At 36.8% G+C, this 25,484-nt stretch overlaps 2 protein-coding genes and 2 pseudogenes across 3 annotated transcripts; 1 reads left to right on the top strand and 3 right to left on the bottom strand.

Annotated features, from left to right (window-relative positions):
* Positions 1-1,659: 1,659 nt before the first annotated feature.
* LOC121808888 lies at positions 1,660-4,331 on the bottom strand (annotated as a pseudogene).
* Positions 4,332-6,636: 2,305 nt separating this feature from the next.
* LOC121808884 lies at positions 6,637-7,141 on the top strand (annotated as a pseudogene).
* A 74-nt stretch (positions 7,142-7,215) lies between these two features.
* LOC121808872 (dymeclin-like) lies at positions 7,216-14,288 on the bottom strand. 2 transcript variants are annotated; one of them, XM_042209440.1, is made up of 18 exons: positions 13,950-14,288; positions 12,699-12,938; positions 11,903-11,966; positions 11,697-11,826; positions 11,476-11,620; positions 11,010-11,252; positions 10,825-10,909; positions 10,291-10,393; positions 9,689-9,814; positions 9,503-9,616; positions 8,737-8,855; positions 8,554-8,638; positions 8,376-8,468; positions 8,180-8,269; positions 7,907-8,026; positions 7,733-7,824; positions 7,569-7,620; positions 7,216-7,456 (listed from the first exon to the last, which is right to left on the bottom strand). In XM_042209440.1, the coding sequence occupies exons 1-18, from the start codon at positions 14,137-14,139 to the stop codon at positions 7,376-7,378; spliced, it is 2,172 nt and encodes a 723-aa protein (XP_042065374.1). In that variant the 5' UTR covers positions 14,140-14,288; the 3' UTR covers positions 7,216-7,375. The 2 variants fall into 2 exon arrangements, with proteins under 2 accessions (XP_042065374.1, XP_042065376.1); XM_042209442.1 differs by lacking the exon at positions 11,010-11,252.
* A 6,247-nt stretch (positions 14,289-20,535) lies between these two features.
* LOC121800945 (heat stress transcription factor A-2b-like) lies at positions 20,536-22,028 on the bottom strand. Its single transcript, XM_042200435.1, has 2 exons — positions 21,704-22,028; positions 20,536-21,367 (listed from the first exon to the last, which is right to left on the bottom strand). The coding sequence occupies exons 1-2, from the start codon at positions 21,944-21,946 to the stop codon at positions 20,657-20,659; spliced, it is 954 nt and encodes a 317-aa protein (XP_042056369.1). The 5' UTR covers positions 21,947-22,028; the 3' UTR covers positions 20,536-20,656.
* Between the last annotated feature and the right edge of the window lie 3,456 nt (positions 22,029-25,484).

Below are 25,484 nucleotides of genomic sequence, written 5' to 3'. Positions count from 1 at the left end.
GATGTCGTCCGAGAACGGAGTCTTCAGTGCTCCGTACACGGCGAATCCGATATCTCGTCGGTATGGAGGAGATTGAGTTCTCCTGTGATTCCGGTACCGAGGAGGAGCTGGAATATGTCGGGGTTGAGGATTCTTTCTCCTGGGAGATGCGACACTACTGCGGTAGTGACTTTCTTGTGCGGAGGGAGAAGGAGAATCCGTCGTTTTCGTCTCCGGCTGCTTTTGGCTTTTCGCAGGAAGGTTAAGAATTCCTCCTGCTTTTCAGCCAAAAACTGCTTAACAGCCTCATTCAAATCGGGCTGCTGGGAAGACTCAGTGGGACGATTTTTGGAGCGGCTTGTTCCTTCGCCATGAGAACTGGTGGTGGATTTATCCCTAGGCTGTTTTCCCGACCTATGGGATGGATTGGCTTCCTCCTGGTTCTCACGGGCTGGAATACGGGTATTCTGCGATCTGGTATGCATTTTTGGGTGGAAAAAATGGATCAAAAATTCGCTTTATCACAAATTTTGTTCTCTGTTTCCCACAGACGGCGCCAGTGATGGATCCGCGAATTATTGATGTTAGTAAATGCTGGTAGAGAATTATGACACAATGAATTTACGTGGTTCGATTTACTGAGGTAAATCTACGTCCACGGGGAGAAATGAGGGCAGGGTTTGTATTGCTTGATCTGCGAAAATACAGCTTACAACACAGACTTGCTATATGCTATTTTATCTCTAGAGAGCTTAACCCTTTTCTATCAGATCTAAGTTCTATTTATACATTGAACTAGGATCGTGGTTTGCAGCCCACTAACAAGATCGTGGGTGAGCAATAACTGCTCAATAACTGCTTCATACCACTAAATAGATCGTGGGTATAGTGGAGGTCGTGGAGGCCTTTCGTGAGTCCACCAACTCCTAGTTCGGTCGAATGCTGAGACCGAACTGCTGGACTTTACCGATCAGCTCTTGCCGATCTGAGAGGAGAGCTTGACTGGTCGGCTTTTACCGAGCTGTAGGCCTGAGTCCGAACTCTTTGGTCGTGCCGAACTCTTTGGTCGTGCCGAACTCTTTGGTGCCGAACAGATACTCTTTCTTGGGCTCTGGGCTGATGGGCCGTCACTGTTATTGGGCTTGCCATTAGGGTTTAGTTCGTACCCCAAATATTATAAATTTAAATTTTACTATAAGAATCGAACGTGTTTCTTCCTTAATTAAAACGAAGGCTAATTATAATAAATGCGAATTTGCTTAAAATGGAGTAAATCTTTCACACTACGCTATAAATAAAATGATAAAATTATCCAATTATGTGTGATAAAATCATTACTCTACTTTGTCTTGATCCTTGATTGTAACAGTGGAAAAGGAAATACATGATAAAAAATATAATGTGTCACGCAGAAGTTGGTGGTTTTGTCAAGATCTCAGTATAACTGCTTCACTACAGTATAGGACAAACAACAATCATTCGGCAACTAAATAAAATAAATTACATTAATAAAGATCCTCTAACCAAATCACGTATAACTAACGAGTTTGCTCAGTGATTTCAAACAACAAGGGCAGTTAAATAAAAAGACCATTTCTGTTATACAAGCCTCACTAATCACCATCTTCTTCCCCAGCTCAACAATCAAACCAGATTTGAGGAGAGGAAAGTAGTTTAGCGGTTTGATCAAACACGGTTGTATGCAACAGATTTACTGAACAATTGACGTATGTAGACGACCTGAAGTCCGCTTACTAGTGCAAGCAAGAGGTATTCCGCAACCGTGTAAATATAACACGTCTTCTCGTGCTCTCATTTGCTGCAGGAGGAACACAGACCGTATTATGCATAGAAAGTAGGCATAAGAACACAGTTGGGATTCACAAAAACACGATAAGTTCCACAATAAGTTATCCCATAAAGACCTCTAAGAAGGAAGCTTATGCAATTACTACTATAGTTTGTTCCACATTTGAGTATCGAAAATATGGCGTGTAATGATATGACTTTAAGGACTTCGGCAAGGGGTGATTTTTTTGGTTTATTTCATAAATTTAAAGGAAAACATTGAGACACGTGCCAAAAAAAAAACACAAACACACAAAAGGAAAGCAAGCATCCTAAGATAGATAAGATTTTATTGCTGCTATTGTCTCTATATTTTCAGTAGCATGGCCCAAACACTATCACCACCAAATTTTAGTGAATTACACAGTTACTAGGCATTTGTTAATTATCTGAAAAGTTCAGCAGAGTTTTAATCACTAGGGATAAAAAGAAAGCAGGAGAAAAATAAATAAGTAGTTTAAAAATAATAGAAGAATCATACTATGGCGATGGCGAGTATCACGAGCTTTCAAATACTTCTGCTCCGCAGTCACAGATTCCAAAGCTTCCTTTAGTTCAGCAAGTTTGACATTGATGGGATCCAAATGTTCTGTTAAGATTAGGGGAAAGGAGAAGGAACAATAAGGTGATTGAAAGTAAAGAGGAACTACCAATAGTGTGAAACTAATATATAAAGTTAAGTAAGATCAGACAAACCATCCTTCGCAAGGTCATGTTCAGTGGGAATATGGCCAACATGAATGTAGAAAGAGACTGTCTCTGGTGTAGAATAGGGATTGTGGAAACAAAATTTGTACATTCCACTTTTAGGGGCCTTAAACTCAAACTTGTCCCCAGATGTTCCTTTCAAAGTGTGCACAATATTACCTGCTGGTGATGTTGCCTACATCAAGAAGCATCATCAATATTGTGCACCTGATGTCGAGTACTTATTTATTAAAAGCTTCCACCAACATTCCTCTAAGAAAAACATCCACGTTCATTTAATGTGTTCATGAGTGAAGCTATGCAATAACCTTAAAACATGGCTATGCAATACATAGTAGTAGTTCTCTACGGATATGGAGTCCCAAATAAAACAGAAATCCACAATCTTACTGAATAAGCAATTCAAACTAACAAAATTATTTTTTCATATTCAAGCCCATCTTAGAGTATAACCACTTTTGTCTTTATTCAGTTTACTTACTCCTCTATGCCAATGAGCGAATACGATTTTAAACAATTGGAACACACTACACAGTGGCAGAATTTCGATAGAACCGATTAAGATCCATATGTAAGCCTTGTAATCTTCAAGTTCATGATTTTGTTAAGAATGTTGCTTTACTTGCTTATACTTTTGGTTAAATACCATCAGTCATGGTCGTGTAAGGGTTGAAAAGAGTTGAAAGTTGGTATCTTTTTTTTATAAACTTTTCTAGGTTGTCAAGTGACAGTGTCCAATGTTAACAGCCAGTGTAGGACTCTAGAGGCCTCCAAGTAACAAGAATGGGAAAGAACTTTTACTTCCCAGACACAGACCTAACAAAGATTGCTCAAGCATTACCAAACAAATTAATCATCTTCTTCATAATTAGGGACATGAGATCAAGTTGAGAGTGACTTATAGTATACAAAATGAAGTCGACTTTCATAGAATCATAGTCAATAATAGAACTGGATCTAGAACTCTACTTGATGGCAGCTCAACTAACAAGCAGGAAACGCTCAAAGAATGTTACTAGATTTTATCAAGTCTCAAACTTTTTCTATACTTGTAATTAATGCAGGCCAGGTTATTGAGATCGCATTTATAGAAAATCATAGAAAAATTAATCACTACGACATAATGGAAAATAACCAAAACACAATCATAGAAAGATTAATCACAAATTAATGTTAGCAAACACAATTTTAATATCTGAATCAATGAAAATCTTCAATCATTTGTTAAGGCTTCACTATACTAGGACTAATCACTACTTACATAATGGAAAATAACCAAAATAACAAAATCAAAGCTCCAACTGCCACCTCCAATTCACTCAAACGATGAACAACTACAACAACAATGAATAAAAATCCTTTCTTTCAGCACAAGTTTTCAAACCTAGATCGAAACTCCCACTATTGAATCCAATTTCACAGATCAACAGAAAAATTAGGGGAAATTAAAAAAAGCGTAAAATAATACCGTGAAGTCGATGCCGGGATGATCGGAGCTCCAGAAGATATCGTGATCGACGACGACGAAATTGCCGGAAACGGTGTCGCCTTCGTACAAGACGTACTCGTATATGCATTCGACGTCGTTTACGGTGACCGATAGCGCAGAGATACGGGTCAGTGTGGCGAGAAGAAGGAGGCCTAAAAGGGCGTAGGATGCCCCGCCGCACCTGATAATTCCTCCCGTCGTCTCCATTGAACTACGATCAAACGATTCGACCCTCGCTTTTAAGTTTTTGAATGCGATATTTTGACTCGACTCGCCTGAGTTGGAATAGTAATATTGGGGGAGATACTGATGCGTCGTCGTTTCAAGGAATACGTGGAGGAATGTTGTTTGATGGAACAACGCAGTGTCCAATTATTAGGTTCTTAATTAATAATTAGGGTGTCCACAGTGGTAATAGCCCAGCAATAGCCCAGTCATAGCCCAGCCACAAACTCCTCCTGCCACGTCATCAATACTAAAAATCCTCCTCCACATCAGAAATAGCCCAGCCATAGCCTAGCCATATCATAAATAACCCAGCCACATCACTAATAACACAATATACGGAATTTAATTTACGAGACATATACGGGAAACATTAATAATACTATTTTAATTTTAAAAAAAATACAATATATTAAAAAAGTACAATAAATTTAGAAAAGCACTAAAATTTTAAAAAAGTACATTAATAATAAAATTTACATTAGGGTTCAGTACAATATACGGATTGCCGCAGTGCACTTTTGAATTGGTGTGTGGCCGGGTTTGCCAGCAGCATCGTGCCTGAAGCGGAAATACAGATATCGCTGCTCCAAGGCGTTAACAATACGCATAAACATGGCTCTGCTCATCCTAAAACGTCGCCTGAAAATGTTGGCGTTGAACCGCGGCTCCTCTGCGAAGTAGTCTTCGTATAGGCGCTGATGTGCAGCTACGTGATCACGATCAATCGCTTGTCGGCGATGGACAACTGGCCGAGGTCGAGGTACCGCCGGCTGCAAGGCTCTTTGCATCCATTGGTCTATCCCGCGGTTGGTATATGCCTCAAACGCTTCGGCCATTCTACGTTCGTACTCCTCAGCGTCCCCCCACTACCTCCACTACCATCACCCGCGTTACTCATTTCTCGGTGTTGATCTTGTATAGAAATTAAGATAGAGAGAGTACTCGTTAATACAAGTGGTGCGAATGAAAATGAAGTGCAAATCGTGTATATATAGTGTCGGGAAAATTAAAAAAAAAAAAAACGTTGGGCGATCCCGACGCTGCAATGGCGCCGAGCGGATCGCCCAGCGCCCGTCGACCGCCTAGCGCTAGGCGATTTTTAATTCCGAAAAACCGCTCGGCGGTTTTCGGAGGCGCAATGGTTCGCCTAGCGACCGCCTAACGCCGGCGCTCGGCTAGGCGGTGCGCTAGGCGCCATTGTGGATAGCATTAGAGAACTGATTTTCAATTCTGGTGCATTAAATTGATTTTGTTTCACACTTGTGATTAGAAATCAGCGTGGAATTAATCATTGTCCAACTATTCCTAGTCTTTTTTTTCTTTTAATTACCGTGAATCAGTGACTATTTCTTGCGTTAATTTGTAGGCATCTAGGGGTGTGCATTCGGGTTTCGGTTCGGTTTTTTGCTAAAACCGAATCAAAACTGAAAAACCGAATTTAGTTCAAAATCAAAACCGAACCGAACCCGAAAAACCGAAACCGAAAAACCGAAAACCGAACTTAAAAAACCGAAAAACCCGAACAAAACCGAAAAACCTGAAAAAAAATAAATATAATATAAATATATATTTATATATGTATATTTTATTTTATTTTATATATACTAATAGAATATTTATATTTAATATAAAATTAATAATACATATAATATATATATATTATATAGTAGAATATATTAAATTAATAGAATATATATATAATTCGGTTTTTCGGTTTTTCGATTTTTTTCTTCGCCCAAACCGAACCGAAAAATCAAAAAAATTTTATTTTTAAAACCGAACCGAACCGAAAAATCGAAAAAACCGAAGTGTGAAATAATGATATAATTATGTGGATTATTCTTTTAATTGGTTGGTCCAATTGAATTAAAATGAGGCCCAACACTCGGCCAGTCCCATTACTTGCCTTGGAGTCGCCTAATTGAATTAAAATGAGGCCCATTACTCGGCCAGAAAGATTATATAGTAGTCGTAATAATGAATTAAGGAATGAGCATAGCAGCAGGCATCCAATTTAAGAGCGGGTGGTCCACTAAGTAATTAAAATTAAACCACAATAAGGATCTGACTACTACTAGTAAACTCAATTTGACTCCATCATTAGTTAACACTCGATTCGTGCAGTAAATTAGTCACATGACTCCTTCTCATGGTCTAGAAAGTTCCACCCCTCTCTCTTACTCTCTTCCCCCTCCATTTGCAGTAGAAGTGTCCTGGCCAAAAGCATCCACGTGAGTGACAAAAAATTGAACGGGCCATAGATGAATTACGTGGACGCTAAAATATCCACCCCTTTTGTCTTCTTCACATTCGCATGCACTATTTATAATTCCCATGCCAATGCAGTACTTCCTTCTACTACCATTCATTAATCCACCAACCCATATACTATATGTTCTATAGTGTCTGATTGGTTGGTCATATTTGTGCAGGTGAGCACGGACTTCTTCGACGTGTTGGCCTTTAGTGGACCGGGCCCAGAGCGGATCAACGGGCGGCTGGCGATGACCGGGTTTGTGGCGGCCATTGCGGTGGAGTTGGTTCGCGCAGGTGCACAACGGCGGATTCCCGTGGTTTGTCTTCACCAGCGCGCTACTCTCGGTGGCTTCCCTCGTCCCTTTGTTCAGCGGCCAGACGCCCGAATCCAAAGCCGAGGCTGTCATGACCTCCGACGCTGAGCTCTGGAATGGGAGGTTGTTCGCCATGCTCGGCCTCCTCGCTTTGGCCCTTACTGAGTATATCAAAGGTGGCGCCCTTGTGTCTCTCTAAGCTCATGTATCATTGTTGGTGTTACCAATATGTTATGTCATCATGTTTTGTACATACTTTATGTAATAGTATGATTTTAGATGCTTGCCAGTAATATGATGAATTTCATCCTGTTCTTCACTTCCTTGAATCATTACGAATCAAAATCACATGATTACTGAAAAAATAAATATAACATTTGTGAACAATGTGGATGAGTACTTTGTACAAAACGGGGTAGCATTAGAATTTAGAAGTATCCATTTTCAAAAAACATGAGATATATATACAAAGTGATTATATAAACAGCAATGGATTGAGATTCCTACAATTTTCATGTACACAAGTTTGTTCGAGCCTAGTTATAAAACTGGACTATACAAGTGTGTCAACTTGAAGGGCGTGTACCTTCAGCTCGTCGGTATGGGGCTTCTCCGCCTCCGGTGAATTTACATCCTGCAGTTCAATTTGCATAATCCATCAATATCATTACCTTAATTCCCAACTCTATAGTTCAATACCGAGTTTGAGCAGAATGGAGCTAAAAGAAGCAGGATAGTACGCTTACTTTGACAGGCACTGGGAATAAGTTTATGCTGCTTGCAGTAAAAGCGAATCCACTGCATACGAGATAGAACTAAACTCAATTCACAGAGAGGCAGGCGGAATGAAATGAAATGAAATTGATAAAGATCAATGATGGGACATCTTTATGATGTTGAGGAAATATACCTGTGAGATACAACCATTTGCCACACATATGGAATGAAGAATTCCTCAGGGTTACTCTCTTGTTCGTAGGTGAAACGTAATTGTGTAAATGTCTTTCAAGGAAAGAGGGTTATGTTAGACACACGGAAGTAACAACAAGAACTTTGAACTGATTACGGAAGTGTTCATTAATACCTTCATTCCATCACCTCTCCAAGCACGAGAGTAGTCTATTATGAGTTGAAGCACTTTTTCAACCGACCACTCTCCATCTAATTTCTGTGCATCAATGCGGCTATTAAAGAAATCCAAAACCTGGAACAAGAAAAGAATCATAATGTGATTGTAAGTTTGTAGATAACAGAAAGGACGAGAGCATAACACTTCCATCGTAGTAGATGATACAGTTTGTAAATCAGTTGAAGTACATTTGCTTATGTAAAGGAAAACGCTCTTTTCTGTACTTACATTGTATACGTTTTCCAACAGTTCATTAAAAGGTGGATGAGTTTTGAAAGGTAGAAAAACTTCCTGCCTGTGCATAATTGCATAAACAACCTGAAAGTAGCATTTAAAATAAGGACATGTAATGACAAAACACCCAGAAAAGTTGCAGTTTGGCAATAATTTGCTTGAGTAATCAATGACATTACAGATTTAGTACCTCGGGATTCCGGGGCAATGCATAAGTAAGGATTGCATTTAGTATTTCCAGCACAATCCTCAGGAAATCAGTATATATATGCAGTTCAACAGACTGCATAAAAAATGAAGGCACCGTAATCATAAAAAACTTTTGGAGGACTGCAATTGCAAAAATAATCGAGGATGGGTTTTCTTACAGGATCCTCTGCAAGGCTGTCTCCTCTTAGAGCACCATCTCCTGAATTTATCTTTTCATTTGTAATCTCGGCTAATTTATTGTACCTAAAGAATTAGATGAAATCAAATATCATATCCAAAACCTTCATTATTAATGACCGAAAACAATCAAATACGACAATAACAAATAACATGAGACATACTTGCGTGAAAGCATATCAAAAAGGCTAACCAACCGCTGCGATGCATACGCACTCAGTTTGTAAACATGTGGTGCCATATTTGCCAAAGTTGCAAGACAATTTGTATGGAGATAGACATCCTGTTTCCAAGAGAAAGTGAAAATATTAAATAACCAAGCAAAACTTCGTAGTAGTAAGTATATTATGGTTCATGTAATCTGACAAGATATACAAGTAGAAATGATGATCTATAATATTCCCTCCGTCCCGGAAACGTATGAACTATTTCCTTTTTAGTTCGTCCCGGAAAAGTAGTATGAGCCTTCTAATTTTGGAAACTCCTTTCTCTCTAATGAGGTGAGACCCATTATCTACTAACAATACTTTGAAAACTTTTTCTTTCTCTCTCTTACTTTTCCAATTATGCATACAACCCGTGCCGAACCAAATGTTCATACTCTTTGGGGACGGAGGGAGTATAAAAAAGCGGATGTATTTGTGGCACAAGCAGAATTTATAATTCATCATCGTGATGTATCATTTGATCTGTTAATGAAAAGATGTCAAAATGGGATGTTTTCGTGGCACAAGTTAGTAGTTTTCTGCAGTTTTTTAATTGGCACATAAGGCAGCAATTTTGCACTTCGAGATTCCAGGAATCTCATTAAAGCACATTTCAGTAACATTTCATGAATTCACAAGCACTGGTGAGCATCTTGGAGGAAATTACAGAACAGAGAAACATAATGGAAAAGAAAAGGCACCATAGAAAAACATCAAATCTTACCCGTAGCTTAGAGAGATTGTATTTCACGGTTCTAATTAAAATAACCACCATGAGAGATCCAAGTGAAGATTGATTCAGGATACGCTCTTTATACCAGGGAACATTAGGAAGCATCTGGAAGAATAAATAATAATCAACTGCCACTCAAAGTAATTAACAGAAGATACAGATCAATAAAATCATTACCAGTCTGTGGATGCTGGCATTAAAAGTGGAATCTTGACTTAGTATGAGAAAGATAACAAGGACCATATAGATATGATTTGATGTCCTGTTCGAAGCATTGTATAGTGTCTCCAACATAGGCATTAACTGCCAATCACAACATGTCATCATCAAATATCAAAAGGAATAAGAAATAGAACTGGGGGGAAATACTAGAGACAAAAAAATTAAAATAAAGAAGTAAGAAGATCAATGACCAGAAAAATATCAATAGTCTATCACAAACAAGTAGTTACACTCATATTTTACTAAAGAGGAATTGGTGAAATTAGTCAGGTGCTTTCAACCTTTCTAATGCAAAAACACCAGGGACATCTTCTTTCATAATTCTAACGAGCATAAAAAATAAAATGAAACAAAACCTCATTTCACATCTAATTTTATCAATGCATCTCCTCTAGTGAGTGCACTACAAATTTCTTTATTAAGTGGATGACCTGACAAAGGCTTCATGAGCCAATATTCATTGCTGATAATTCCTAGATCTTTGGGCTTTGATTATCTAGGATTAGAGACATTACAAAGAAAGCTGGGGTTATCAAGTGAAAGATTCTGATATCTACCAGTGTATCAGCATCTGTTCGCACCAATACATACTCCAAAAACTTCGAATTTCCGTGCACCAAAGAATAAAGCAACAAGACAGAAGCTTCATTAGCCAAGCTCCTGGGAGAAAAGAACACATTACATGTGAGAGTGTGCATATATGTATTTGTGTGTGTGTCCAACTGTGAGTGTCTGTGTGTGTGTGTGTGAGAGAGAGAGAGAGATTAAGTTATGACAACCTACAAAACGGATATTATGTAAAAAAAAGAAATCAAAAGTTCACAAAATAGAAACCTAAAATCATAAAAGGGCAGCAAAGCCCTTTTATCCTTACGTGTTGATATTGTGAATCTCTTACTAGTTACAGCTAAATAAACAGATTAACAATAATGCCATTGAAACCACATACTATAAGTCTTTCAAATTGATTCGATTTCTAGCAGAGCAGTTATTGTTTTAACTATAGCAGTTCGAGGATCCAAAAAGGATAAGCACTGTACAACAACACAACCCGTTTCCAGTATCACGCAGAAGGTAAAGAGAAGACTTACATTCCAAGAGTATCAAAAAGTGAAGCAAAAGGTAGTCTCGTGACTGGTTCACTGTGTGCATTCCCTTCAACATCAACACGATCAACTGCAGGCATACTTGTCAGACTTGAGCACTATTACTATTAGAGGATATGCAAACAAGCAAACAAACAAACAATAGATCTGGAATGCAGAAGATCTCATACATTCAACATCCATGACATTCTGTAATGCTTTGCAGAAAGGGTTTTCAGAAAAGTATGTTTCTTCCTTTTGAAGAGATTCTGAATTGTTATTAAGACTGTTATCCTTTGCATAGTCCACTGATACACATTTACGGTAATAACTGAGAATGAGTAGGACATGAAGACTGTCTTCTGCTAATGAACGTCTTGAGGCTTCACCAGTTGAGCTGACTAAATAATTGATGGGAAACAGCACCAAGCTTGCTGCAGGTTTGAATTATGTTTGAAGTTAGAAAAAAAAACCCATGTTTTTAAGAATTGCGAACCTATATTTCACAGGGAAAAAAGAAAGATGAAATCCATTTAAAAACTGTCATTTCCAAAAAAAGTTAAAGAGTGTAAAGTTCAAACAAATAAGAGAATACACTATATCTACACCACACAGATGACTTTTAAATTAGACTAAAGTGTGTAATAAAAGTGATACCTGCTGCAGAGCTAACTCTCCTTAGAACTCCTGGCTGATTTCCTTCCGAAAATAGTATAGAAGATGAAGTATTAACAGAAAACTGTGGGCGTGTAATGTAATTTAGCAACAACCTGTGCACGACCATATTGACCAAAGAGCTTTCCTGCAAAAGAGGCACCCTTTTAATCAGAAGAAGAAGTTGAGAACCTCATAGATACTAGAAAAAGTAACTTACTCACCTGTGTCATTGCTGCATCAGTGAATGGGTGTATATCATTTGGTCCTGGTGTTGGCCCAGAGAGAAGTTGAGTTGACGATGCTATCACTATGAAGTTAAGGACCTCCTGATGCAGATGGTCTGTTCCAGGTCTGTAGAGAAAAGAGGTTATGGACATGACTCTTTAAAGCAGAACATCAACCGGGTAACACACAACTCACTCCATACCTGACATCAACTTTGCCAATAAAATTGAGAGCACTGAACATGATTAAGCTTCCAACATGTTGACCTGTTTCATAATTGAAAGAAATGACACAAAAAATTAAGTAAATCAGTTTAATTGAGAATTACTACAACTAAGAGGGATAACAATCATGAGTAAATCAGCATGGTCTACACATGTACTTACAATAATCACTGGAGACTCTTGGAGGAAAAAGCTAAGTGCAGACGACTTGATGGGAAACTTACTACTTGACACTTAATAGTAACAAGGCCTATCATCTACTCTGTTGTTAGTTTGGTAAGCCATATTATGGATAAGCCTAAGTACCAGCGTGGCTAAGCTTATAGGCACCTTGAAACAACTTATAAGCTCGTGAAATGTGTTTGGCAAAAGAAGCTCCTAAACATTCTATAAGCTGTGAAAATAAGCTCGGGCTGCTTGTAAACTCCCCAAAAAAATACTTTTGCGGATTAGCCTAGATAGATAAAAATACTATAGTCTCCATTGTTTACTAGTAGCACTATTTTTAACCTATCTATGAATATATTCAGAAGTAAACGTCCTCCCATATTCATGCTCTATGCCAGAGATAGTAATGGAGACATAGGATACATTTTTACTAATCATTCAAAGCTACTCTATCTACTTTCCTGCATCTAACACAGCAATAATGTAACATTATTCCAAAAATTTGAAAGCAATAATTTGATTACACAAATAAAAAAGTACTACTACTAATTAACAACATCAAGGAAGAAAAGAAATAAAATCTGGTACAGACATAGCAAGTTGAACCTTTTGAGAAATTATTCGGCACAGGATCAGTTTCATCCAGCGACAGGTACAGTTCTTCAAAGTTGTCACTCCTAGTATTCTCAATGAGATACTTCAGGAAAACAGAAGATATGAATAATGCATTTGGAGCTTTTGAGAAAGCAGTGGACTCCATATCAGAGGCTGAAACACACTCTTGCAAACACCATGCCAGGTTAATCAAAATCTTCACGAGGTGCCTTGTCTTACAATTATTCATGGCTGCACACATATCGAAGAATAACTGGATCAGCCATAAGAAATGAACCTTAAAAATCTGGCAGATAGTATTTAATATTCACAGACATTTGTGTGAGTAAATTTCCCTAATTTGCAATCGTTCAATGGACATAAACCATCATCCTCGAGAAATAATGGATTGGTTGCTACTAGTTTTACTATGCAAAATTGAAAAGTATAAGATGAGAACTCTCGTGTTTCAGTTAACAGCACACTTTCTACAGTATTCTGGCTTCCAAAACCTAAATAACAACTCCAAAGCCTCTCAGAAGTACCAGAAATCATGATCTTGTAATATTTCAACTTTGCACTAGAATGATTTGCACCAGATTTCTTAAAAGATGCATCTTTGTGGGGGAAGCTACCAGAGACATACAAACTCTCATTAAGGAATGAGGATTGGCACTACACCATAAGTACATATTTACAAAAGATGTACTACTAAAAGATGCATAATCTTTATTGCTATAGAAGATATGCATAAATGCTCATACATCAAAAATATCTCAAGAGTCAATTTTATCACAGATGACTATGTAATGAAATATAAAGAGGACAACTCCGTCTTTCCATAACATGAATGTAGTGAGTAGTGACTTTGTGGAGGACACCATACGTATTCTGAACAAAGATCAGCTTGCAGAAATAGATGCACTCATTTCTAAAACGGTGTTCCTAAGACATCCACAAAGCCTTATTATTAAACTCATCACTCTCTCAAACTGCGTAAGTCTGGCTACAATTTAGGTTTGCGACACATCTCCGGATAAGACTCACTAGTTGCTGCATTTCTCTAAAACATTCTGTGGCGCTATCATCAAACCATAACTAGAAAGCGAAGAAACATAACAGAGGATAAATCACACTCGTGAGACCCAGTTCACACAATCTCTGAACAGATATTGGCAATGCAACCAACAAGGACGCGAAATAGTACACGAATAGCAAATTGCAGGCACGAGGAAAGCGTAGACAGATTGAGAATTTACAGACCGAAGAGCTGACAAGCTCGGCGAACGCGATGAGCAGGCCAGCGAAGATCGAGAGGAAGCTCGAGAAGCTTCTGCCAGTAATCGGAAGTGAGGGGAAACGACTTCTCACCAACGAATTCCCCAATTAAATACTCAGCCGTCTCCTGCGGCCGCGCTTCGCCGCCTCGCGGCGTGGATGGTAGTCCCCCCATCGATCGTTACGGAGATCTCCTAGCAGTGGAAATCACAGCAATTCTTCAATTGTGTGTGTGAGGGTTGAGGATTAACAATGTAAGTAGATCTGGAAACAGAAATAGTGCCTTGCTTATGAAGGTTTATAGCTGGAAATTTCTATGGGTGACTTTCGGATTTACGGTATTTATAGTTAGAACCAGCCAAAGACCAAAACAATTAAAATATGGCAGTAAGTTAGTAACAATAAATTATTTTATTTTCCATTATCTTACTTTATTTATAACGTCAATTGTGAGAACGTTGACCACTTTACGTTATAGTAACTATAATAATTATATTTTTGTTAAAACATATTGTATTTTGTTGGTGTTAAAATATTAGTATATCGTTAAAACATCTAATTATATGACTACTATATTTAGCAATCTAAAGAATAAATTCTTTTTTGGGTACATAACTGTGGGCAGCGCCCGAAAAGAGAAACTAACGAATATAAGAAACACCTGATCTATCATGAAGGAACCAACTGCTAATATCCACCCGTGGATTTTCTAAAACATGAACTCTTTTAGAAAAGCTATATGCATAGTGCGATAAAAAATCAGCTACAAAGTTACCTTCTATGTGCACATGACGGGGACCATAACAGACTCGGAATTTTGGAGTAGGTCCCGTACCTTGTGTACTATGGAGCGACAATTGACAGAAATATCAAAATTTCGTAGAACCAATCTGTATTCATTTTAAGAGTGTCATCACTCAATGGAGGTCTCCAACTTATCAATATATACTGAGCCATATTGATAATCTGTCTCATAATCACTTCTGGGCATACTTTTTCCTCTTTGAAAACAAATCCACATCGTTTCTTCCAGATATACCAGTAGCCAAGTACACCACTTAAGAATTTATTATATTAGAAAAGAAAATTAATTATCGAGAGGATTTTACTTATTTTGGACTGAAACACACGTTTTGAACGGATTTTGAGATTAAAATTTAAATAGTGTTATGTATTGTACCAAATAAGTTGGCGTTCGAGATTTGATTTGTATTAGAAATTTGGGAGAAAATTAATTTTTGGACTTTTCAACTAGTAATCATAGATAATTCACTTAACTTAATGATTTGATTTTGGGTGCAAGGAACCTTTATTAACTGTATTCTTCTTGTTTTATGGATTGTAATCGTTGGCCGATAAGAACGTAATCAAATCTTCCTTTGCGTTTAGATCACAAACTTTTTTATCGCTTAGTTACTTGCTTGCTATTTCTAACACTTAAACTACTACAATGTGGGTGAAGGAAAGATCGAAGATTATTGCAACTAGATGATGAAGCTGTCACAATTATGACAACGCTAAGCTCTGCTTTGCTTGATATGAGCTTGGGAACTTTACACAGGGCTTAGATCTAGGGCAATATATGGGTGAACTCAACTAGTAGAATCTTGATTTCCTTTTGGTTATGATGTTGTCAGATAGCTTGAAAGTTTGAGCATTTTGAGCGTCTGAAGTGCTTTTCGTTTGAATTTCCTTGTTTGTTGCCGACCTGATCACTTTTGCCGTCTACAGCCTTGTACGCGATCTCTACAAAACTATAGGCTGAAATATCAAACTATGAAATCCTTTTTTATTGTCTAATATTTAGTTTATTTTCATAATCTTGATCCTAGCTGTATATCCTTCGTCGTTTCTTTAAAGCTGTGTATTCAAAGACTGAGATACTATGTAGACTAGTTCTTTTGACTGAATCATTCTTAACTTAAGAAGACTTAACTTAGCATTTGAGTTATTACCTATTAGAGCGTCCGCTATCGTCCGCCCGATGCCTCGGGCGCGCCATCGTCCGCCCACTGTGGGTGCGCGGACGATGCCCGATGCATCGTCCGCGCCCTATAGATCGTCTGCGGACGATGCAACGCATTTTTGTTTTTTTTTTTTAATTCCGAAAAATTTATTTATATAAATACCCCCTACCCCACATTCATTTGTAACATTTCCATTCACTTTTCCACACTTAAATTACACTATAAAATGGATTCCAGTGAATACCCAAGTTCGAATAGTCTGATGTTTGGGGTGGTGCACGTTGGCCGGGTACAAACCCTGACGAATATCGACCGTTCGACTCCAACACGCAGTACGATCCCGAATTCAATACGGATTCGTACGGTCTGTCTAACATGGAGTCGTCTCCAACTCGCCCAGCCGCCCCCTCCGCCGCCGCCGCCCCCGCAAGAAAGAAGCGGAACCGGCACCGGGCGTACAAGGTGCCATCTCCGGAAACGAATGAAGAGTACGCCCCCGGGAGGACAAACTACCAACCGGATGAAACCCTCGTCTTGGCGAGGTGTTGAGTGGATATTTCGGAGGACCCGTTATTCGCGAACAACCAAAAGCAGGTTGCGTAATGGGAGCGCATCGCCGAGCGCTACAATGAGGCGAAGCCGCCGAGCGCGTACAAGCGCCATAGGGAGCAGCTCCGCAAGCAATGGGATCAGGTGAAGAAGCTAGTCAACCTGTTCTCGGCGGAGTACAAGAAGTTCTCGAGGGAGCAGGGAAGCGGCGAGAGCTTGAGCAATGTGCGCGATAGAGCGCTGTTGTCGTACCAGTCAATGTACGGCGACTTCAAGCATTTCAACATCTGGGCGCTCTTGAAGGACAAACAGAAGTTCCAGGGCAGGATTCTGCCATCGGCTGTGCCAAAGAGGACGAGGACTACCGAAGCCGGTGCTTACACAAGCAACGAAAGCGGCGCATATCCGGTGGACCTCAACCAGACGATGTATGGGGAAGAGGAGAGTTCCGGCACACCGGTGTCTTCCCGACGTCCCATTGGTGTCAAGGCTGCAAAGAACAAAGGGAAGGCGAAGGCGACATCCTCCTCGCAAGCCGCGGCCCGCCCCCTCGCCGATCCCGACCCCGACCCCGATCCCGGCGGCACTTGCCTACACGGAGTTGGCAGCGGCCGCCAACCGGATGACGTTGTTGGACACGCACAACGCCCTCATGAAATGTCAGGACCCAGCCAAAGCCGAATACCTCTAGGGGATGATAGATGAGCTGCGCCGCAAGTTGAGACTTTTGTAGAATAGTTAACTTTTTTTTTCATTTCTAACTCGTGTAAAACTTTTTTTTAATCAATGTAGGATTTGTCATTTTTAATTAATCGTGGTATTTTTTAATTATTTTGCATTGACATATTTGAAAACATTTAAATTAATTAACAAAACAATAGTGAAACCTAAAGGGCGGCCTTTAGGGTGGTTTATTAGGCGCCTCACTGCAGGTGGAAGGGTAGGAGGATAAAATGCTGACGTGACGGTGCGTAGGGCGGGCTTTAGGGCGCTCTTAGGGCGCCCCATTGCTAATTGCTCTTAGAGCATCCGCAATGGGGCGGACGATAGGCCGCCCGATGCATCGTTCGCGCCCTATAGATCGTCGGCGGACAATACGCGGACGATAGGGCATCGTCAGCGCCATCGTCCGCCCACTGTGGGCGACGCGGACGGTGCAATGTGTTTTTTTTTAATTCCGAAAAATTTATTTATATAAATACCTCCTACCCCATTGATACATGTCTTGTTGTTTGAACCGATCTTTGATATATGTCTTGTTTGAACCGATCTTTGATATATGTCTTGTTGTTTGAACCGATCTTTTCTTTATTACTTTTCATGATCTATAAGATATAGAATTGGGTATTTTAGTTTCTATTACCTTTTCAGTTGTATAGTGTAATTTAAGAAAATTTACCTCAAATGAAATGAATCATCAAGAGCCTTAGAATATTTCAGAACTTTCCTTTAAATAAAAAAAATTGGCATGTAGGAGAGTATCATTTTTATTTATCTAGACTAAACTAAAAAATAACTTTCAATAACAAGCGCTATAGATAAAATTACTTTTTCCACTCACAATCCATACTTTCCACACATCTAAAAGGAATTATAGGGACATGCCATTAATAAATTGCGTAAGAAAAAGTTAGCATAAATCAACACTATAATGATTTAAGTTATGGTAGTCGGTAGATACAATGTCACAATGATTCATTATATCAACACAAATAGAGGTGTCAAGTGGACTGGGCCGGGCCGTCACGGCCCGGGTCCCGTGAGACCCGACGAGATTTAGGCCCAGCCCAGCCCAGACCCATGTCTGTGCCGGGCCAGGGTTTTAGTTTACATAGTAGGCCTAGTCCGAGCACAGTTGCTAAGTGGGCCGGCCCGGGCCGGACCAAGTTCAAAATTTTTATATCCAAAGGAGATGGCACTATATGTACAAAGAAAACAAATGACATTTACATAAGTTCATATCCAAAGATTTACAAATTTGCGTATCATATAATTACACACATAGTATAACATATACACGCATAATTCCACAAAATTAGGAATTATATATCCTATAATTATGGAACAATTTTTAGTAGAGATAAATCAATGAACAACTAATATCTCTACTTATGCAAATCAATTAATGATTGATATCTATAATCATGCAAATCAAATGAAATTATGGAAATCAAATTTATTATAAGTTTTAATTTTGATTGAGTAATTGGATTAATAGAATATTTGTGCATCATATTATTATTAAAATCTATAATTATCTAGTACTATTATATTAGAAATGGATATGTATGAAATAATTTCCAATCTCCATACCCATGTACAAACACGTAAGCTTAGGATTAATGCATATATATAAAATTCATACACATACATAACTAATCCATCACTATATATAGAACTATTTATATAAATCAATAACTACTAATCTATCTCTATATGCAATCAAAGTAATTATAACACAATTAATTCTAGGTTATAGAAATACTATTTTAAAAAAAGAGAATTAGTTAACAATTAATCTCTATAATTATAGAAATTAAATTTATTGTAAGTTTTGATTTAGATTGATTAACTACATTCATTTAATGATAAATAAAAAGAATATTGATAATTTATATACATACATAAAATAAATTTATTAAAAATTTAAGAATATAGTAATACTAATTACATAAATGAGATTCTGCCAGGCCTGGTTTTATAACTACTTTTTGAGTATATATAATTTTTTGATAGGTTGTTTGGTTTGCAAATTTATTATTACATGAAAAAAGCTCGAGCCTAAGGTCGTTTCGAGGGCTCACAAAAAATTGTAACTTGCAAAATAAACACACGTGAAATCAATGTAAAAATTATTTTCTTGAAATAACTTGTAAAGTAACTAGAAAAAAAATTATTTATGTCCCGTTTTGCAAAATCTAACGACGGATTGATGAGATAATCTTGTCGGAACTTCGGTGAAAGGGTTTAAAAATTATGATTTTTTCCTAAAAAAATACTAGTATTTATTATACGTGATACGTATTCTAGTAAGTAGTACTCCGTAGTATATAATATAGACCTTGTGCATATAAAATAACATTAACTGGGCCTAAGCTGGGATGGACTTAGAGATACGTATAAAAAAGTTCGGCCCAACCCATTTCAGACGGGACCCTGGGATGGACCTCTGTGGGCTTGGGTTGGCCCAACTTATTTGACCACTATAGTTGAGGACACAAAATGCTTCCTAATGTTAAACATCATTATTAATCCCAGGTGGTTTAGTTAATTTCCAATGTAATTGCAATATGAAAGATTTGGCAAAGTGGGAAAAGTTAAGACTTATCTGAGTGACATAGCATGTGCAAAGTATTGCAGAGCTGACAGACATATAGCATCATCTCTTGTGATCTTTATTCAATTTCAAATCTAGCACTTTCCATTTTATCTGAAAATAGTCTTGTGAAAGACAATCTAGTTATAATCATAGTTCATATATATATTATAAAATATATGAGGGTTGAAATCACTTTTTTTTATTTCATTTGGTAAGTTGACAGTGAACTTAAGACAAGATTTCACTTTTATGAAATGGGTGCACAAACAATTGAGACGATATCAAATTATAGTCCCTTTCATTTTAATTAGAATATGATACCATACTCTATTTCTCATTTTAATCTTTCAAATTCTTTTTATGTACCAAAAATTGTACTCCTACGAGTGCTATTTTCTATAAGTTTGTTGTTCACGAGAAAGAAGACATTCTAGTGTTCAAGATGTATTATTTTTAATATTTCTTGTGCGTGATTATTTGGTGTACAACTCGCACCCCTAGATAAAAAATCTTTGATTCGTCATTACAACCTAGATTGATCCGATTCAAAACCAATGCCCCTTGAGTATATTGAATTGTGTCTCACTATCAAATTTAATAAGTATAATTAATTACTACTATATGGTGGAATCACAAATTCACGATGATCTTAGATTTGAACATCATTGGCATCCATATGCAGAAAAAATAAAGATGTTCTTGAACATGAAATAACAATCAAAGTCATGGCTCTTTAGCTTAAAGATAGTTCATTTTACACTTGAATTCAGTCGCACAAATTTCCAAGACTCCTTTAATCAATCTTGATCCATCAATCTGCAAATAATTAAACTCATCAATCATAACCACTTACTCATCTAAGGATCATCCAAAACAAAGTTATCAATCTCATCTTCAAATGCTCCATTGATCAAATCTCCCCAAAACCCTTCATCAAGTGGCTTCTCCACATCAAGATTATGATGATCATCATGATCATCTCTATATTGAATCTGTCCTTGCTCCATTGGCAAAGCCTCAAACTCCAAATCTTCAAATCCACCAAATTCTTGAGGCTCCAACTTCACATACAAGTTCTCATCAGCAACAAACTCACCACCAATATTATCAACCTGATCATCTAGGCCTAGCTCTTCGACTCCGAATGCTGCACCATCGATTCTCTTAACCTTCTTCATCTTCCTCTTACCCATTGCCTCCTTCATCTGCTGCAGGAAGGCGGGGCTCTTGATCGCCCTCACCAAGAAGGTCATCGTCTGCTGCTGCTTCGCCTCGTGCCCCTTGAGCCTCAGCTCCATCTCCCTAAGATTCGAGCTTGTCTGCTGCTGCAGCTGCCTCAGCTTCACCACCTCCATGCTCAACACATGCTTGTCCCTCTTCAACCGCTCGATCTCACCATCTAATCCGAAGCTTCCCACCTCCAAACAACTGCCAATGCTAGTGTTATTACTAGTACTAGTAGTTGTTGTTGTTTTCCTCCTCTTGATGTTCTTCAAGAGATGCCTTTGCCCCTTCAAAAACCCTTCATGGGCAAACTCCCACTTGTCTGGATCCACTTTTCTGAATCCCTGCAACAGATTTTAAATACACACCAACTTTTCACTAATAATTAGCCCTAAAAATAAAATCAAGATTTTGGTAGAAACCTCCAGAAAAAGGGCTGAGGCATTAATTAATGAGAACAGATGAATTCTCTAGAAAATGCAACAGACAAAAGCCCACAACTTGAGATAAATAAAGCTTTAACAAGTCTGCAACTTGACTGCCAATATACAAACAAAACAAAACTATTTTTCCACATAAAATAATGTAGAAAAATCTAGGGCATTCTAGCTAGATTCAACAAATCTTGATGATCCTATTTATTTCGTGTACACAAAACAAGAATTCAAACACACACTTACATAGGTATTGAGCTGCCTGACAAAGCTAGAGAAATTGTTGTGTTTGAAGCATCTGGGAAGAAGATTGACGGCAAAGGTCTGAGGATCCCAGACAATGAAACTGTTGTTACCTCGACTCCATGAAACTATCTCATTTGTGTCATTATCTTCTACCAAGTCGTAGGTTTTGCTCAGAAATGGTGGGGGCCCATTTTCATGAAGCCCCTCTATTGGTTGAGGAATTTCTGCTACATCTGAATACATTTAGTTTGGGCATACAGCTGCAAAAAATTCGAGGAAGAGAGCGTTTTCTTTTTTCTTTTCTTGGGAGATTTGGAGAAGAAGAAGCGAGAAAGAACATAGAAGAAGAAGAATAAGAAGAATAATAATAATAATAATAATAATAATAATAATAATAATAATAAGAATAATAATAATAATAATAATAATAATAATAATAATAATAATAAATAATAATAATAATAATAATAATAATAAGAATAATAATAAGAAGATAATAAGAAGAAGAATAATAAGAAGAAGAAGAAGAAGAAGAATAAGAAGAAGAAGAAGAAGAAGAAGAAGAAGAAGAAGAAGAAGAAGAAGAAGAAAGAAGAAGAAGAAGAAGAATAATAATAATAAAATAAGAATAAGAAGAAATAATAATAATAATAATAATAATAATAATAATAATAATAAGAAGAAGAAGAATAAGAATAATAAGAATAATAATAATAATATAAAATAAGAAGAAAATAATAAGAATAATAAAAATAAAAGAAGAAGAATAAGAATAAGAAGAAGAAGAAGAAGAAGAAGAAGAAGAAGAAATAATAAGAATAAGAAGAATAATAAGAAGAAATAATAAGAAGAAGAAGAAGAAGAGATAATAAGAAGAAGAAGAATAAGAAGAATAAGAAGAAGAAGAATAAGAAGAATAATAATAATAAGAATAATAATAAAATAATAAAAGAATAATAAAAATAAGAATAATAAGAAAATAATAAGAATAAGAAAAATAATAATAATAAAATAATAAAGAAGAATAAGAAAGAATAATAATAATAAGAATAAGAATAATAGAATAATAATAATAATAAGAATAATAAGAAGAATAATAATAAGAATAAGAATAAGAAGAATAATAAATAATAAGAATAATAATAATAAGAATAAAATAATAATAATAATAATAATAATAATAATAATAATAATAATAATAATAATAATAATAATAATAATAATAATAATAATATAATAATAATAATAATAATAATAATAATAATAATAATAATAATAATAATAATAATAATAATAATAAATAATAATAATAATAATAATAATAATAACAGTGGGTGATTGTGTGAGAGTGATGAGGCGTTTGTTAATAGAGGGACATGAGAAAATATTTTTTTATAGGTTGCGGAAGAAATTTATTGCAATCATAATGTTGGGTTTTGACTTTTGAGGAGGTGTAAAGTTGATGATGGAAGAGGGAAGTGGACATTATGGTGTGGTAATCAAAGATATTCCATTATTTTTCATTTTTTAATTTAGTTAGTAGTAACACATTTCTTATTTGCATTACGGTGTATCAAAGATATTGGTATCATAAGCATATTTATTCATATATTAGGATGAATTTGAACTAAGACAAATAAAGTTAAGTATACTAATTAAGTAGATTCAGCGTGATGGATTTGAATTAAAATGTGTAACACGAATCCTCCATGTACAAAATGATCTTTCTCGTCGGCTTAGCGGAAAAGTCACTTTAGTTATTTTATCATTCATGTTTTTGTTCTAAAATAATCTTTCATGTCTTTATTACAATTTTAAAAAGCATGCTTTAGCTGTTGACCAGTAAATGCGTTGAGTAACATTACCTATACGGCAATATACATATAATAGTATATTAGTAATATATAGTGTAAGTTTTTTATAAAATAATAAGTATTACATTAAATATAGTGTTCTGGAATGCAAAAATATTTACTGTTAGATTTATATAATACGTCGTATGAATATAATCTTGCAAGATTTGTTTGGACTTATTGCCTAATAAAAGGAGGTATAAACGTTATGGAGTTGGCCTTTTGTTTTAAATTATTAATTTAAATCATGAAACACATTCTTCCACGTCTTGAGATTAACATGTGGACATATGTGCATAGCAAGTGGGACAATCTTGATTATAAAATGGATTTCTAGGGTGCCCTTAATTTTTGGTCAACCACTTCAATTTCTTTAGATACATCATAGATCATACAAGTAAATGCTTGTGACATATAGTCATTATAAAGCACTGCAGTGCAGCACATATAGACGAGGAAATTTTTGCTATGGCGCCCGATGCCACTGTAATTTTTGCTAGGGCATCCGCGGCGGGGCGGACGATAGTCCGCCCGATGCCACTGTAGCCATGCGGACAATGACACATCCATCGTCCGCGGACGATAGGGCTTCGACCACGCATCATCCGCGGTATCGTCCACCCCACTGCGGGTCACGTGGACGATAACGCGGACGATGCAACGCGTTTTCCTTTTATTTTTTTAATTCTTCAAAATTTATTATATATATACAACCCAACTTCACTCTTCCATTCACTCCACTCTTCCATTCTCACTCTTCCATACACTAAAAATGAATCCAGGTGATTACCCAAGTCCGAATAGTCCGATGTTCAGTGGTGGTGCACGGTGGCCGGGTACAGACCCTGATGAATATCGGCCCATTTGACTCCAACCAATGGCGGACCCAGGAATAAAAAATCGTGGGGTCGAACGAGATAATAAATATAATATTTAAATATAATTTTTTAAATAAAAATACATTATAAATGAAATATATTTTTTTAATAAAAATATATTATAAATGAAATATATTTATCTTAGGTTAAACACGATATTTGGCTCTTATGAACAATTCAGAATATTTACATCAATAAACTTTCGTAATTTGAGATAACAATTAATTTCTTTTTCATCATTTCAATCTTGTTTGAATTATTATCAACTATCTCACGATCTTCTAGTCGCAATTCTTGTTCAACATTACCTAGAACAACTAACAATAATTTGACGTCTTTTCAAGAAAGTTTATCCATCAATCTAAATGGAAAGGTAATTTAAATCAAATAATAAAAAAATAAAAATAATGATCATATTAATTAAAATCAGGGAAAAAATATTACCAAGTATAATTTGATATATTGTTATGTTCGGTTTTTAAAATTCCAATTTCACAAAATAAAACAGTGGAACAAAATTTCAAAAATTTTACTTTAATCTGAAATTTGTAAGAAATTATTACAAATAATGCTCACATAAAATATAATCTCATACTGTATGTACTCCTTTTTTAATGCGTCGCATAGCATTATATTTATAAGATATTCAAGATATTCAAGAGTAGTAATTTATTTTATCTCTTTTGATAAATGCTCCTCTTCCCCTATTTTTAACGGAAGTCTAATTATATTAAGTAGAACACAAGGCCCAAGCCCAACTGTAGTCTTCTTCCCCAATTATCCCATTCTCATACGCGTATTACAAATTTACAGTCAATGGCAGAATTCCAGACACAGATTCACGAAATCAAGGGCCGAATGCCGATCACCGTGGGGTCGGGAACCAGTAAGAGGATTTTTCTGGCTATTCTCCGGGGACAGCGGTGGGGTCGGCCGACCCCATTCGACCCCACCTCCATCCGCCGCTGACTCCAACACCCAGTACCATCCCGATTTCAGTACGGATTCGTACGGGCTGTCAGACATGGAGCCGTCTCCCACCTGCGCCCA

This window comes from Salvia splendens, chromosome 1, assembly GCF_004379255.2.
Source record: "Salvia splendens isolate huo1 chromosome 1, SspV2, whole genome shotgun sequence".
Taxonomy (NCBI): domain Eukaryota; kingdom Viridiplantae; phylum Streptophyta; class Magnoliopsida; order Lamiales; family Lamiaceae; genus Salvia; species Salvia splendens.
This window is presented reverse-complemented; position numbering and strand designations above follow the sequence as displayed.

Coding starts and splice junctions, on each gene's coding strand:
- LOC121808872 (XM_042209440.1), bottom strand. CDS start 14,139: ATGGGGGGACTACCATCCACGCCGCGAGGCGGCGAAGCGCGGCCGCAG. Junction 11,621..11,696: donor CTGATGCAGCAATGACACAG/GTGAGTAAGTTA, acceptor CCTCTTTTGCAG/GAAAGCTCTTTGGTCAATAT. Junction 8,027..8,179: donor TGTTGGAAAACGTATACAAT/GTAAGTACAGAA, acceptor TTCTTGTTCCAG/GTTTTGGATTTCTTTAATAG.
- LOC121800945 (XM_042200435.1), bottom strand. CDS start 21,946: ATGTATTCAGATGTAGCAGAAATTCCTCAACCAATAGAGGGGCTTCAT. Junction 21,368..21,703: donor TCAGGCAGCTCAATACCTAT/GTAAGTGTGTGT, acceptor AATCTGTTGCAG/GGATTCAGAAAAGTGGATCC.